Source organism: Nicotiana attenuata, chromosome 7, assembly GCF_001879085.1.
Source record: "Nicotiana attenuata strain UT chromosome 7, NIATTr2, whole genome shotgun sequence".
NCBI lineage: Eukaryota > Viridiplantae > Streptophyta > Magnoliopsida > Solanales > Solanaceae > Nicotiana > Nicotiana attenuata.
The window spans coordinates 4229719-4246767 of record NC_031995.1 but is presented as its reverse complement, the minus strand read 5'-3'; the positions used below and the strand labels follow the sequence as shown (position 1 = coordinate 4246767).

General features: G+C 35.9%; 4 protein-coding genes across 5 annotated transcripts in view; 2 read left to right on the top strand and 2 right to left on the bottom strand.

The window, feature by feature from the left end:
- On the top strand, positions 1240 to 11401 carry LOC109228572 (pentatricopeptide repeat-containing protein At3g59040). Its single transcript, XM_019393702.1, has 7 exons — positions 1240 to 1439; positions 2381 to 2693; positions 3117 to 3407; positions 5917 to 6165; positions 6561 to 6685; positions 9413 to 9511; positions 10125 to 11401. The coding sequence occupies exons 1-7, from the start codon at positions 1375 to 1377 to the stop codon at positions 10756 to 10758; spliced, it is 1776 nt and encodes a 591-aa protein (XP_019249247.1). The 5' UTR covers positions 1240 to 1374; the 3' UTR covers positions 10759 to 11401.
- On the bottom strand, positions 4411 to 5910 carry LOC109228573. The gene has a single exon (XM_019393703.1). It carries the CDS (start codon positions 5230 to 5232, stop codon positions 4597 to 4599), a length of 636 nt encoding a protein of 211 aa, XP_019249248.1. The 5' UTR covers positions 5233 to 5910; the 3' UTR covers positions 4411 to 4596.
- On the top strand, positions 12006 to 13740 carry LOC109228571 (beta-D-glucosyl crocetin beta-1,6-glucosyltransferase-like). The gene has a single exon (XM_019393701.1). It carries the CDS (start codon positions 12065 to 12067, stop codon positions 13451 to 13453), a length of 1389 nt encoding a protein of 462 aa, XP_019249246.1. The 5' UTR covers positions 12006 to 12064; the 3' UTR covers positions 13454 to 13740.
- Positions 15757 to 17049, bottom strand: part of LOC109228570 (auxin response factor 6-like) — a 7176-nt gene continuing 5883 nt past the window's right edge. For both annotated transcript variants that reach the window (XM_019393699.1, XM_019393700.1), the window contains exon 14: positions 15757 to 16232. In XM_019393699.1, the coding sequence (XP_019249244.1) occupies positions 16031 to 16232 (202 nt within the window). In that variant the 3' untranslated portion in view covers positions 15757 to 16030. The remainder of the gene's footprint in view (positions 16233 to 17049) is intronic.

The window sequence follows — 17049 nt, the reverse complement described above, 5'->3', positions numbered from 1 at the left end:
GATGGCTATTTTTGAGTGACCACTGCGAAAACTGGCTAGCTAGTGCTATTTTTGGGATATTTTTAAAAGTAGTCAGATTTACAACTGGTCGTTCAAAAATAGCCCGATTTAAAAAATAATCGAAATTTAGCCACTTTATGTAAAGATAAATCTGAGCAAAAATACTGTTCAAAACCCGAAAAATACTCCAGTATATTATGCTGGAGTTCCAGCATAAGTATACTTGAACTCCAGCATATTATACTGGAGTTCCAGGATAGTATGCTGGAACTCCACCATAATATGATGGAGTTCCAGCATAAATACACTAGAACTCCAGCATAATATACTGGAGTTCCAGCAAGTATAATGGTCCAGTATAATATACTGGAGTTTGGAGCACCAGTGCTCCAGTCTCCAGTATATTATAGTGGAGCCAGCAAAATATACCGGTCCAGCATAATATGCTGGAGTTCATACACAAGTGCACCGAACTCCAGTATATTATGCTGGGCCGGTCTTTATTACAACAAAACGATGGCTATTTTTCATTGACTTGGTAAACGCTGGCTATTTTTGATTGACCAGTCCGAAAACTGGCTATACCGTGAAATTTTGGCGCTGTTTTTACCTCCTCAACGGGCTGAATATACAAGAGAGGTGAAATTCAAAAATAGCCAGATTTACCACTAGTCGTTGAAAAATAGCCAAGTTTCAAAAGTCATCGAAAATTAGCCACTTTAAATCTGAGCGAAAACACTGTTCAAAATCTGGAAAAATACGCCCGCAAATTTTACGGGAGTTCCAGCATAAGTATGCTTGAACTCCCGTAAATTTACGGGAGTTCCAGGATAACTATGCTGGAACTCCCGCAAATTTTACGGGAGTTCAAGCATAATTATGCTGGAACTCTCGCAAATTTTACGGGAGTTCCGGCAAGTATAATTGTCCAGTATAATATACTGGAGTTTGGAGCACTGGTGCTCCAGTCTCCCGCAAATTTTACAGGAGTTAGCAAAGTATACCGGTCCAGCATAATATGCTGGAGTTCGTACACAAATGCACCAGAACTCCCGTATATTATACTGGACCGGTCCCTGTTGCAGCAAAATAGTGGCTATTTTTCATTGACTTGATAAACGCTGGCTATTTTTCATTGACCAGTGCGAAAACTGGCTATACCATGATATTTTAACATGAAAAAGCCCAACAGATAAGACCTTAAAATAACATATACTTACTGTAATATAAAAGACAAAAAAAATAAAATAAAAAATGGTAAGACAAAAGGAAGAAATATCTAAGAAGATTATTCAAATCTTCAACTCCGCGAGGATTGCAGTGAGCTAGTGCAGCCAAAGCAGAAGCAGAAGCAATTATAGAAAGTGGAAGGAAATGCCTCAAACAATGATGATTTTCCTCAAACCATTCATTTCAGCTCCCTCTTCTTCCCTCTGGAGGTTTTCTCACTGTTTTTTTTTAATTATTTTTTTTTATTTTTTGCTTAAAGAATTATATTTTGTGCTTGATATTGTACAAAGATACATCTTTATGTCAAAAGGGTATTTAAATGGTTCACCAATTTGGGAATTTTCTTATTTATGAACTGTTTACGCTAGGTGTAGAGAGAATACTGACTATCTCCGTTTTTTGTTTTGTTTTTTCTTTTGTATGTTCTGAGTCTTATTTGCTGTTTAGAATTGGATTGATATAAAATAGTTGAGAAATGTTAAATAAGCCAAAATCTTATCTTTGAACATTTTTGGAGTAAATAATTTAAATTTTTCATGATTTTATCTGCTTACAGTGTGGTGTTTAACAAAATTCCCCGTCCAAAATTTGCCTGCCTCGAAATACCCGGACTCAGGGAATGCCAAGTTATGGCTTTATTGAATAAAAATAGTTGTTTTAACTGGTTCTTGAATCTTATATCTGATGATTTTTTTAATTGTTAGCTTTATTTTTACTGCCAAGCAACACCACAAAAAGAGTGATGGTAAAAAAATGTAACTAGAGTAGGCAGGGCAGGATGTAAAGTGTAACTTATGAGTTCGGCAAAATCCAGTAACTTTGGCTCAGCCATTGTATATGTGTTATGAAATCCACTGTATATGTACATATATTAAATTTCGGACCCTGTTATTAGCACTTGAGGTAGCTGTCCTAGAATCCCAATCCCATAATTTTCAAATCCTAGATTCGTCTTGAGTAGGAAAACAGTACAGAAATGTAGGAGTTTTGCAGTTTCTGCTATTTTGGTGACTTGTTACCATTTTGCAACTCCATGTCTGACAGTATTGAGTTAAAAGGTTTGTCTTTGGCAGCTCATTCTTAAATTCTGGGTTTGATTGAATTCCGTGTTCTGAACTTGTGCTTAGCAAAACCGTCATTTCTCATGCAGTAAATCAAATAGTGGTGGGAATTTATTGGATACAAATGTTAAAATATGTAAAAGAGCAGAAGTGGTGTGTCAAGGCATGCTGGCGCCGAGAAAATTCATGCAGAAGAGGAAGAAAGTAGAGGTTTTCAAGAGCGCCGAGGATGAAGCAGATCAGAAGAACTGGAGAAAGATGATGAATGAAATTGAAGAAACTGGTTCTGCTGTTTCGGTGCTGAGAAGCCAGAGGTCCAAGAACCAGTCTCTTTCCAAGGACCTTGTTCTTGGTAGCTTGGTTCGATTTAAGCAGCTTAAGAAGTGGAACCTTGTTAGTGAGGTATGGACTGTTCTCTCTGCATTCAATTTTTCCTCAAAGAAAATCTTTTTCCATATATATGGTGTGGATTATGAGGGTTAGGTTTAAAATGGTGATATTCAATTGGATTTCTGATTTCTGTAGTGCAGGGTATCTGGGATTTTCCTTTTTCTGCTAAGAAGTTGGGGTTTCGTAGAATCTTTGTTTTACCAAATAAATTCGGTTTCTAAAATCAGTTTCTCAATTATTCTTTTGAATCTCAAGGATATATGTGTTATGTACACTGTTGATTTTCTTTTTTCATTCTTTTAAATAGATTTTAAAAATTAGTAATTTGACATTTGAGTTTTTACATGAGTTGTCTCCCATTTCTGGATGCTATAGCCAGTACTCGTCTATGTATATCTCAATTCCTTATAGTCTAATCTGTTGTTTCCGCTGTAGATTCTTGAATGGCTTCAAACTCAGCATTGGTGGGATTTTAATGAAATGGACTTTCTGATGCTTATTACGGCCTACGGGAAGCAAGGGGAATTCAGTAAGGCTGAAAGCATTTTAGGCTACATGAATAAGAAGGGCTATCCCCCAAATGTGATATCTCACACTGCTCTGATGGAGGCATATGGAAAAGGAGGTCAGTACAGTAAGGCAGAAGCGATATTTCGGAGAATGCAAACTTCAGGCCCTGAACCTTCTGCTATTACATACCAAATCATTCTCAAAATCTTTGTTGAGGTAATGTAGCAAACAATATAACGGAAGGAGAGAGACTTAGGAGCTCAATTATTAAAGATATAAGAAGGTGAATGATAAATGCTAAACACAACTATGAAATTTTGATTTTTTTTGTACCATTGTAAAACTAAAATTTTCTTGTCAATTGAATTGAACATGCTGTGTGACTCGGTTAGTAGGCTATTATATGTTGAGTGTGAAGTTGTAAACATAAATACTTGTGATCTGAGTGTTTTCTTTTATCCTGAGCCGAGGGTGTGTTGGAAACAAGCTCTCTATCTCCACTAGGTTGGGGTAAGGTATGCGTACACACTCCCCTCCCCAGATTCCATTATGTGGGATTATTTTGGGTATGTTGTTGTTGTTGTAGTAGAGTGTTTTCTTTTAAGCGTGATTACTTGTTGTGGTGGAGAAGAGCATTTGTATCATACAATGGCTGGTTTGGTGCTTTGCTTTGGAATGATAGAATCATGAACTTCATGTTCTATCTTGCATGCCAAAGCTACGTAACCGAATTAAATTAATACTAACAATTGCTGCAATCATCTTTTTGTTTACTAGCGAAGGGTCCACTACGTAAGTTCCTTGGCCATTATGTGATAGAATGAGAAGAAAAATAAAATGGTAATGATTCTGACTTAAGATTTGTGATGAGTATGCTGCTTGGTAACGATTCTGACTTAAGATCCGTGCATTTTGCTGAAGCTCCAGGTCAAGACCGTTAGTGATATTCCTAAATCATTTTTTTTATACAAAAAGATCATTAATGATATTTCTGTATGAATCTTTAGACAGTAAAGGTTTTGATTCAGACACTTTTTTAATGCCAAATAGACTATCGGGGGGAATTGATTTAGTGGTTCAAAGAAATGCTTTGAGATGCAAATGTTGCATTAGTGGTGTTAACAATGACTATACTAATTAGAGAAAAGAGGAATAAAAGGTCATATTATAGAACATCTTTGTGAAATCTGTCGTTTACTTCCTCTGACTTCTGCTTTAAAATAAGTCTCTTCTTCTGAACAATATCTGAAGATTTTAGTCATTCTAAATCTGTTGCTTAGTATTTGACTCTTGTTGCTTGTAGTACTGGAAATTGATTTTCCAAAAAAAAGAAAAAGAATAGTGATTAAACGAAAGTTTATTAATTGATGGATTTCCTTAATTTTAGGGAAATTGAAAAAGATCATCAAAGAACTCTTTTTAAAGAGTGTTTACCGAAAAAAGATGATGAAGTGTCAAGCAGGAAATTGGTACTTAGCAGTGGTAGTAGCAGTTGTTGTTGTACTTTAGCAGGTTCCACGTATAAATGTGCCATACCAAAAGCACCCAAAATCTTAATTCTCTTTCTCCAAATATTCCAATTAGTTGTTACTGGTCTGTTTATTGATAGAATCTTTTTCCCTGGTAGTATAAAATTTTCTTCTTGTATCAGTGTTTTCCTTGGGTAATTGAAACTATTTTTTGGTACCAAGAAGATTTCTTTATGCCCATCAAAGGACCTCGAGATGCTAATCCACGAAAAAGGATACGAGAAATTTTTATCATATACAGAACGAGGGCGACCCGTGTAAATACATCGGTTTCTTACTCGTGCAAAGGAACTCTTTCTTGCCAACTTGGACAACTTATAACGATGTTTGTCCCGCATATCACTAGGAAGATCGGGATCTTTACAAAGGGCTTTATAAAGCTTTCGTCTCAATTCATATTTTGCCGCGAGCAATCTACGTTTGTGATCTCGTATATTTCGCTTCTCCGACATCTTACTGAGTTTCCCCCTCATCTTTTTGCAAAAAGCCGCTCCACGGTGGTAAAGTCTCATCTTGCGTGTTGGCCGAAGTTACAATAGTAACATTGAACCCTCGAATATGTTCGAAGATCTCGAAATGATCTTCCAGTTTAGATTTTTAAGTTTAGATTTTGATTGTGTTAACATGAAGCATATGTAGTTTAAAGTTTAACACATTTTTCTAACTGTAATTAATTGGGGAGAGAAAAGATAGTTGCAAAACCACCACACCAAGTCAAACTGAAATGGTGCCTTGAAAACCAAAAGTAATTGTTTCTGAAACTTTTACTTTGTTTTAGAAAGCTGCTGGTGTTGGTTTGGTAGTAGAATACTGGAAAAAAAATTGACCAAACTGAACCTGAGCACCCTTATGCTTAACTAGCAATAAAAAATCAAGAAGATTGAAAAAATATAGTAGTCGAATGCCGTTTCTTTGATAACTTTATAATCTTATTCTGCTCTCAATCTACGATTTGTTGTGGTTCTAAAGCATTCTATTTCTAGGGGAACCATATCTGGCTATCTGCGAATGTCAATGGATTATTCACTGGTAATAATAGCAGATAACGATATATAAGAAAGCAGTAGTTCAACATGCAGTGCTTATGTGGGATAAAAGATGTTTAGCTTAACTCAAAAATCGAAGGAAAAAATTTGATCCGCTAGTTCCTTTATTCATTTATATAAAGTTCCTGGCTAATGAAGGGGTTAATACAGGGTGACAAATTTAATGAAGCTCAAGAAGTCTTTGAAGCTCTTATGGATATGGATGCACCTCCGCTGAAGCCAGACCAGAAAATGTTCCACATGATGATCTATATGTATAAGAAGTCTGGAAAGTATGAGAAAGCTCGTCAGCTGTTTTCTTTGATGACCGAGCGAGGAATTCCACAAAATACGGTTACTTACAACAGTTTGATGTCGTTTGAGACGAACTACAAGGAGGTCGCGAACATTTATGATCAGGTACTTGCGAATTATTTATTAGGTTCTGATTTGTTCTGAGAATGGTCATTAAGTATGCTGAACAACTACTCAAGTGCTTGTACATCTCTTCCTATCAGAAAATGTATTTATGCTATTATAGGTTTGTTCGCTTTAGCTGTTAGCATATTTCTCTGTATTACTCCCTGATGCAGTAGTATTACACCATTTTACTTTGAGATATTACTGGTCTTTTAAAAAACTTATGTTCTTGCTAATTTCTTCTAAGTTTTCGAGACTTTATTTGCAGGATTATTTGTAGTATTATTTGTCTATTTTAGTTATTGTCTCGTATTTGCTTTTGAAAATCATGGGCGCATGGAATGGCTTCATACATTTGCACATATTAGTAATTTGAAGCAAATGCCTAATTTTAGATGCAAAGAGCTGGTCTTCGACCTGATGTCGTTAGCTACGCCCTGCTCATTAGTGCATATGGAAAGGCTAGAAGAGAAGAGGAGGCACTCGCTGTTTTTGAGGAAATGCTTGATGCTGGTGTCAGGTATTTAGTTCTTTACTTCACTGGTTATCCAAGCTTTTTAACATTGTTTTCCTTTCCCACAGCTTCCTTCTTTCTCTTGTTGGGTGAGGGAAGACAGTATTGCGAGCAGTTAACACTTTGCACCTTCGATTCATTTATTATCTTTTTTTTCCGGCTAAGGTAAATACTTATATCAATACTAGTTTCTGAGCACGCGCGTTGCGCTGTACCCCAATATTAATGAATACAAAACTTTTAAAATATTACATAAACATTATCAAAAAGTTATGTTTGAGTTAGAAAAGTTAAAGAAATCGCGCCATGATTTATTGGATATAAGTAGGAGACAGTTTATAAAGTAAATATAGTAAGGGTAATAAAAAATAAATTAAAGAAACATATTAACTGAAACACATAACAATTTTTGTAGATTAAACAATGGGATGAACCTTTGCCAAGCGCCAACATGTGTACTTATCTAGTTACTTAGAGGCTAGAGGTGCTCCAGAAAAGAGCAGCTAGAGCACTGAGCACATAAAGACATATATCGTACTCCTCTAAAAGGGAATGATATATCAAACATTCAAAGACAGACTAATTAATTAGATGTTACTAATAAAAATTACTAGGATATACTCACAGTTATTCAGTCTTTATGGACCAACCAACTTGTTGTATAGAATAAAATCTCCAAAAACGAAGAATATCAGTATATCACAAGCATATAGATGAATCCTATAGTTCCTATCAATATAGACATGAATAACGACATCTTGGCAATTTGTACCACAATCCATTATAGAGAGTAATCCAATTAGAATGAATAGGGTTAATGGAAGATGGATCTGCTAAGTATATTATTTTGTCAATGGCAGCTCTTCAAATTTTTCAGTTTAAGTTTAGAAAAAGAGAAGATTGGTTAACTGTTTTTGGTACAAGAAGCTTGGCTAACGTACCCATTTGAGAAGGAATCATTTAGTTTTCATTATTTTATCAATTACAACTCTTCAAATCTATGTTGCGCGGACTCTCCAAAATGCCGCCGCACCCGTGTCGGATCCTCCAAAAATACACTACTTTTGAAGGATTCGACACGCACCCTGCGACATTTTCGGAGAGTCCGAGCAACATAGCTTCAAATCCTTCAGTTTTGGAATTCACAAAAAGAAGCTTGGTTAATGTACCCATTTATGAAGGAATAACTTCGTTTTCTAACAGATGTTAAAGTACATAACATTTCAAGGCTAATTTTGTCTATTATAAGAGTAGATGAAGGATAAAATGGTCATTCAATTTTCTATGGACATTTTGGTAATTCGACTTTGCACTTTGGAGCTTCCTACTTTTAGTATAACTAGTTTCTGGACATGTGTGTCCCGTATGGGAATATTTTGATTATTTTAGATAAAAATGCTAAATTTGGCATGTCATTTTTCTATCTTGCATGTTCCTTCTGTAGCCTTAAAACCTTGGCTTTTTCTTCAAACCTTTCACGCTTTCTTTATGCTTCGGCCAATTTATTGGAGTTCATTGACAAAGTTTTCTCTATGGTCCACATGGTTGGATAGTTAATTCATAGAGGGAGTATAAATTAGTAAACATTAAATGATAAGTAAGAAGCAAGAAGCAAAAATGAAAAGAAAAAAAAGCTTTAAAGATCATGCTGAAAGAATAATGGTGAATGCATATGGTGTGTCCATTTATATAGTGATTTTTAAAATTTAATGATGAAGAATCCTTTTAAATTCCATAATTAAGTGATGAATATATAAAATTATAACAGAAAAAATATACAAGTGTTAAAACTGAAACATTATGTAAAAAAGGATTTAAAGGAGGAGAGGAAATTGAATATTGGAAGAAGGAAAGAATAGAAAGGTAGTGTGAAAATATCAGAAAAAAATTGTGTTAATTAATCCTCCATAACGTCAATAACGGCTGGAACATACGGCAACACCCATTATTCGGATTATTTCTTTCATTAATATTGTGAACTTCTTTACCAACGCATTAAGTACAAATATCATTTAATGGGAGATGATTTTAATTTTAGGTAGAGGCTAATTTGGTCATTCAGTTTTTGAAGGATATTTTAGTAAAATAACTTTACCTAAAATTCTTCATGCTGATAGTATAGTATGATGATATGAAATGATATGATATAATGATTGGGAAAGCTCGTGTATACAAGAGGTATTCCAAAAAGAAGACACATGAAAAGATGATTTTCTACATAAGATACCCCCCTATAATCAGTTACTTTAAAATGTGCCATTTCATCAACTAGTGAAAGCATGTTTAACATACCTTATACGTTTTCCTTGTCCTAATAATTGGAAAGAAATTAAATTGATTATCATTGCACATTGAAAGATGAGACACATTCTATCTCCAGAGTGGAAGATGCACTTTTCTGAAAGAAGATTACCAATTAACTTTCTTATTGACATTTGTGGTTGACGAAAACATAATCATCTAAATTATGGTTTCTTGTTTCAATGGAATTGGTTTTATTCTCTGCAAAGATATTTTCTGATGCTAGATCCCGCTAGAAAGCACCAAAATCTGTAGTAGAGATGTGTTTAAGCCAGGTTTTTACTTTTTTAGCTAGAGTAACTCAAGTTCAGAGACATATATGTTCTCAGTCTCCATCCCAGATGACGTTATCTTGCTATGCTTTGAAGCCAGTGACTGTGTTCTCTTATCCTTTAATTACAAGGGTTATATGAGCGCACCTCTTTTTTTCAGGCCAACACAGAAATCTTACAACATCTTGCTAGATGCATTTGCAATCTCAGGAATGGTGGAACAAGCCCGAACTGTCTTCAAAAGCATGCGAAGAGACAGGTGGGATTTTGCTTACATTTCCATGAAAACTTCTTTTAACTATTATTTTTATTAACTCAAAAAACTTTTATCCACTGCTTGTCAGCACCAGATGGTCTCACTTGATTTTCCTATACTTTGCCTCACTTAATTTGTCGTCCAACAATCCTCACAACAAATTCCTAGGATGCTTACTTCGGAATGCGGATGAATCTTGCATCCAACATTAAAAATTCTTCATGCGCCCACTGTTATAACTCATCCAGATGGTTTTCTAACAAACCAGTTTCTAAAATAACTCGTACAGACATTTTTCTAACAAATACTTCTGAGAAAACATGCATTTTTTTTTAATCTTTTGCTCTAACATTGTCTGGTTTAGCGCTTATTGGCCAAAGCATGTAGGTGGATAATATAAATTGTCTTCCTTCCAAATCCTGAACTTGACCCAACTCTCTGACTCAATATTTGGATTAAATTCGCCGACTCACTCAATTAAAGGGAAGGGGAAAAGTAAAATACATGGTGGATTAAATTCGCCGACTCAATTATTTGGGAAATTGTCAATGTGATGCTTTGCTCACGTAGGAATCCATTCTCAAGTAGACTTTTGATTTTCCGTATTTCCCTGCAGATGTAGCCCCGACCTTTGCTCATACACAACAATGCTGTCAGCTTATATTAATGCACCGGATATGGAGGGTGCTGAGAAATTTTTCAGAAGAATAAAGCAGGATGGATTGGAGCCCAATGTTGTCACATACGGCACACTGATTAAGGGATATGCAAAAATAAATGACCTCGAAAAGATGATGGAGAAATATGAGCAAATGCGGGTCCATGGTATCAAGGCTAACCAAACTATCTTCACTACAATCATGGACGCGTATGGTAGGAATAAGGATTTTGGCAGTGCCGTTGCTTGGTTCAATGAGATGGTATCTTCCGGGGTATCTCCTGATCAAAAAGCAAAGAACATTCTCTTGTCCTTGGCAAAAACTTCGGAAGAACAGATGGAAGCTAAGCAGCTTACAGGATGCACCAACGAGCTGATAGTTGACAGAATTCCCAATTACATCAATAATAATGATGAAGACGACTATGACGATGATGATGATGGTAGTAGTGATGACGAAGATGACTATGACGATGATGATGGTAGTGGTGATAATGAAGACTATGATGATGACAATAATGCAAATTTGAGCATTTTGTCAGGAGAAAAATTGGATCAACTAACAGTTAGTGGTAGTGCATCTCAGACGTAAGAAAGTAATGCAAAATGAGCCTAGAAAATTTTGTAAATCTCGGTAGTCTTCCTAGTTTATATTACACTTCTTCTCCTCCATTTTGTATCTTAAAGCAAATATGAGACTCCAGGAAAATGAAATTTCAACTTTGAAAAGCAAGCAATTTCTTCCCATCTGTTCAAGCTTTTGTGGATCAAGTTACCTGGTACCTATTGCTGGTGGGAAGTAACAGATATCACGTGGAATAAGTCGAGATGCGCGCAAGCTGGTCCGGACACCACAGTTATAAAAAAAGAAGAGCAAGCAATGTCCAGCCAAAGGTTGTCGACATCGGTGATGTGTGTTCATGTTCTTCATATCAACCACAGGTGGGGTTTGAGGAGGGTCGTGTGTACACAGTCTTACTTCTATCTTGTGTGTTCATGTTCATGATATCAGCAAACACTTAGTATAATCACACAACTGGAGTCTGGGGAGAGTAGTGTGTACGCGGCGTTACCCCTAGCTTGCGAAAGTAGGCATGTTCTTGATATCATGTATCTTTATTCTAGTGGTTTGGCTGTTCACATTTCTCCAATTCTATGTCATGGTGCAGTAACCATCCTTTCAACTTTAGTCAGTTTTGAAGTTTGAAAATTGAACTTTTACTGTGTCACATTTATAGCTGGTGAACAAGTGGACAAGAATCTGACATTTCATATTCAAAGTTGAATTTCCTTGTAAGGTGTAGCTATCTTGGCAATACAATAAATTGCTTTAGTTGGGAGCTGGGGACCAATTCCCCAAATCATTGAAACATTACAACCATTGGATGACTACTTTTTGGAGTGGTTTTTAATTGAACTCCGCTTGTCCCATGGACAGAACTTCAAGGTCAAAAGTTAAAAGTATCGCCCATGAGGCAGGCAAAGGACAACTCTTATTAAACTTGAAGTTCTGCCTATAGCACAAGCGGGGACAAAAATTCAAGATCATCCACTTTAATGGCTACTTGTGTACTTCACCCGTATGAACAAATTCGAATATGTATAAAATACTAATTTAGAACAGAATAACTTAAAAGGACTAGAATCTCGAATCCACAAGCTTCAAATTCTGGCTTCGCCTGACCGACTCTATCTCTAATTAATATGGTAGATATTTTTTACCATAAATAATGCAGAGTCCTAACTGTGAAATTCATATCATTATCAAGAAAGTAGGCCCCTCTTCACTTCATGTCATTTTGTCCTCATTTCCCTTAGTCTCTCTTATATTTCAACCCTACCCCATATCCCAAAATAATCATACACAAAAATTATAACCAAGAAAAAGATAGATTTTCATGGATTTACAAGGTATTACTAGTTTGAGGGTATTAATGTTTCCATGGTTAGCATATGGTCATATATCTCCATACTTAAACATAGCCAAAAAACTTATAGACAAGGATTTTTACATCTACCTTTGTTCTACACCTATAAATCTTAATCTTATCAAGCAAAAAATCCCTCAAAATTACTCTCTTTCAATTGATCTTGTTGAACTTCATCTACCAAAATTACCTGAACTTCCTCCTATTTACCATACAACTAATGGCCTCCCACCACATCTCATCTCCGCTCTCAGGATCGCATTTAACATGTCAAAACCCGAATTTTCAAAAATATTACAAAAAATTAAACCCGATTTATTAATCTATGATATGTTACCACCTTGGGCAGAAGAAGTTGCTACCCTTTCACATAACGTTCCAGCAGTAATGCTCTTGACTTCTGGTGCAGCTGCATTTTCACATGTTTTGCATTCACACAAAAATTCATCCATTGAATTTCCATTTCCAGCTCTTTATTTGAGTAAAATTGAGCAACAACAATTCCAAGTTATTATGGAACAAGCTACTAAAGAGAAAGATCATGAAGATAAGCTCCTCCATCCTTTACTAGCTGAAATAGGAAACTCGAAAAGAATCATTTTGATGAGTACATCAAAGGCAATCGAGGCTAAATATATCGATTATATAACCGAATTATCACATTGGAAAGTTGTTCCTACTGGCTATCCAATCCAAGATCATGATCCTATGAATATTCAAGATGATGATGATGATCTTATCGATTGGCTAGGAACGAAAAATGAGCGTTCGACTGTATTTGTTTCCTTTGGAAGTGAGTATTTATTGAGTAAGGAAGATTTTGAAGAGATAGCATTTGGTTTAGAACTTAGCCAAGTTAATTTTATATGGGTTGTAAGGTTTCACAAGGAGGAGGAAGCTATACTCGAGCGCGTATTACCTAAAGATTTTCTTGAAAAAATTGGAGATAGAGGTAAGGTTGTGGATGGTTGGGTACCACAACAAAGAATTCTTAACCATTCGAGTATCGGAGGATTTGTAAGTCATTGTGGTTGGAATTCTGTAATGGAAAGTATAGAGTTTAGTGTTCCTATTATAGCAATGCCAATGCATATTGATCAACCTATAAATGCTAGGTTGATGGTTGAACTTGGCGCGGCGGTGGAGATAGTGAAAGATGAGGAAGGAAAGATTGGTAGACAAGAGGTAGCACAAGTTATTAGAGGTGTTATTTGTGAGAAAAATGGGGAAAGTTTGAGGAAGAAAGTTAGACATATTAGTGAGAATTTTAAGTCTGTAAGAGGAGAAGAGATGGATGCTGCAGTTGAAGTGATCATAAAGATTTGCAAGAATAGCCAAAGTGTCAAAAATGTAACATGATGTTGTAATTCATAAACAGATCATGTTGTGTTTCTGATTGCTTTTAAAAAAATAATAGGGTGGGAAGAGTATGTTGGTTCCGAGTTTGTTGTTAGTTGCATAACTTAATTAAATCAGGTGACATGTTTTTCAAACTCTGTCCATTTGTTCTTCTAGTAGGTTTAAATGGATCATGTTAGACTGCTTACGTCACACACCTTTAGGGGTGCGACCCTTCCCCCGATCCAGCGTGAAGGCGGGATACTTTATGTACCGAGCTACTATAATTTTAGTAAATTAACTATCTTTCTCTCCGATTCATTTTTTAAGTCAGAAATGTCAAATTATATTGCAAGTTATTTATTTTTATGGCATGGTATGTTGTCACTAATAATTCAATTTCAGAATCAAGCTGAAAATTGTATCCATAAGGTTATTCGATCATCTCTTGGAAGTGCACAATTTGCCAACTATGAAATTAATTGGAGCACGTTTGATCTATGTTCTCTTCTAGGGAACTTTCACAAATGACTATTGTTTGGGGCTTACTATTGGGCATAGCTTTAATTCAGCTAATTATATTCTGTAGCTACTAATTACTTGACATGGGATGTATGTCGTTGTATTCAATATATACACTGCGTTCAATTCGGATGTATTCGTTCTTATATATTTTATGTTGTATTCAATTTCACTATATTGAATTCAATTGTATTCAAACAACAAAATTTCAAGAAATGGGATGTATACCGCTCTATACAATTCGGTTGTATATATTGTATTGAACTCGGCTATATTCATTCTAAATTATTTTACATTGTATTCAAATCGACGGTATTCAAACAACAAAAAATCACAAAATAGTCGGTTGTATTCAATTAATTGTATTCATTCGTAGTTGCTTTTACACTGTATTCAATTTACTGTATTTAATTCAACTTACTATATTTGATTCGGCTGCATTGAAAATGACAGAATACACTCAAATTTGAGTGTATTTGTACATAATATAATGTATTTGTATCATTGTATGTGTCTCAATAGCAAAGAAGAAAAGAAAGTTGCTGCCATCTTCCAGCTAAGCAAAACAATATATACATTGTATTAAACTAAAAATTGAGACGAACAAAATTCAATTCCGGCCAGATCTGGGTAACACTATCACATTGTATCTACCAAAATCCGGATCAGACGAATACACTCAAATGTGAGATACAAAGAAGGGGAATAAGCCATGGATTCCGGCATCTCTGTTGGATCCAGATCTGGTGATGCCTCCGATCTTCCTCCTCCGGTGTTTTCGCCGCCGGTAATGGACTGATCGCGACTTCGTGATTTTCATATTTGGATCTGACGGTGGAGATGAAAGAAGGGAGTATGAATCACTCATGATTATGCCTTCATTAAACCGGACTCAACTTTGACCCAGACCCCCCAAAACCACGGCTGGATGCCTGTATCGGTTCGAATTTCTCAGTATCGAATCGATTCTTCTGTAAATTTTCTACTGTAAGATATTATACAAAATATTCAGTGCATTTCTCATGGAAGTCTAAACCATAGGGTTTGAGATCTCGAAGATCACAAACTCACAGAGGTTTATTATTGCTTGTACATAACATAGATGGAGGAATCCACTTGTCGAGGGTAAAGAGATAGGGAAAAAAAGGAGAAAGAGTTGGGAGAAGAGAGGGTTGAGGGAAAAGTTGAAGGATCAGTTTGTATATATTTGTACTTTACTATAAAATATAAAAAGTGACTATAAATAAGTAATATTTTTTAAATGTTTTGGTTTATAGTAATAAATATGGTGTATTATTTAGCTATAGCATGTAAAACTTCCTTTCTTTTATATTGGGCTTAAATAGAATGTGCATGAATATGAATCAAGTTTTGACTTAATTTTTTTCAGCCTAATCAAGGATTAACTTTTAATTATCAAATTATAATTATCAAGTTGTCCCTTACATAGAAAAGGGGAAAGACATGTAAAAAGTCCGTCTAAGGATCATGAAGAAACTGGCTTCTTGCAATGAAATTTTAGCCAAACATGGAAAAGGTGCTAGGAATTTGTGAACCAGAGGGCTTCTGAGTTCATACAACCACCATTCGACTCAACCAACCTCGACGCTCGAGCATCAGGAGAGGAGGAATAAAAATGTGTAAAAGAAGAGACGATGTTAGACCTTAGCTGTATAAATAAAGCGAGGTCGACTGTTGTTTTACCGGTCTGTCTGTCCCAATAATTGATCTCAAACCTCCCAAATAGAGGTGTAAAAGGGCATTTTATCCGAAAAAGAAAATAAAAAGGTACAATATATGCATCTAGCAAAGTCAAAACTGTGGCTACTGCTAATTCTGATATTTCTGCAGTTGTTCTCTAGAAGGTAGTTCCACAGGCTTATCAATAATAATATTTATAATTTACAGTGTACTTATCTGGGATACAAGCTTCAAATGAGACTTAGCCCTTGTCTTTAGGTAGAAAGATACATGACATTTTAACACAACAAAGGGTACAAGAAATTTGCAGACATTAACCAAGGGCAACAACAACCATATGGTACAATTACCTTAGGCAGGGGTCACTATTAATCATTAGTAGTCGAGCGACCCCAAGGGTATCCCGTTCATGGTATTTCGGGAGCCCTTTTGGTTCATATAGTCATCACATCCGACGCCACTGCTAGGAAGCCTTTGTGCTTGGCCAGCATTTGGAAGATCAAGGCCCTCTTTCCCCATCTGTTGCACTTCAAGTGGAGAAAGTATCTTGATGTACCAAACATTGTTCACAAACTCCCTGAAGCAAGATAGAGATGGTTAAAAATGCCATGGAAGAACTAGATATAGTAAAATAAACAGACGCGTGAAGAAAGTACAACATGTAAGTGCACATACGACCCAATACAGTAGAAATATAATGCATATGCCACAAACCATTGGCTCCATCCACAAACAACTCAATTAGCCAAGTCTCTTCTTTTCCCTTTTTTTTTTTTGCGATAACAATCGGGTCAGGGCCATCTTTTGTGCGCCTCGACTAATCTATAGGTACCTGCTACCTTCCATCAATACTGACATTGGATAACTTTGTCATCAGAACTTAGACGAAAAGAGATCACCTTACACCTTCTTGCCTCCATGGGATTTGAACCCTGATCTCATAATTTTTTTGATCGTTAAAGGTAAAACCCTGATATTTTTTATAACCGTGGTGTCCGGGCCAGCTTGCGCACACCTCGATTAATTCCACGGGATACCTGCTACCTCCTACCAGCAACATGTACCAGGTAACTCTATCTACCAAAGCTTAGACAAATGGAAAGAAAACACCTAGTGTTTTTGTCTCAGCTAGGATTTGAACCTGAGACCTTAGGTAGTTAAAACCCCTAATCACATAATCCATTCTAACTTCATGACCGCTAGGCCACACCCTTCGGTGTGCTAGTATAAAAAGGTTTTCCTCCAAGACGCTCACAGTCAGCATAAGGGAAGACTGATTTTTATAGGTGGTAAAATGAAAATATCATGTATACCTAAAAAACTCATAGATCGAAACTATATGTGCATGGAGTCTAGAACAATAATTTGACCCCCCCCCCCCCAAAAAACGAGAC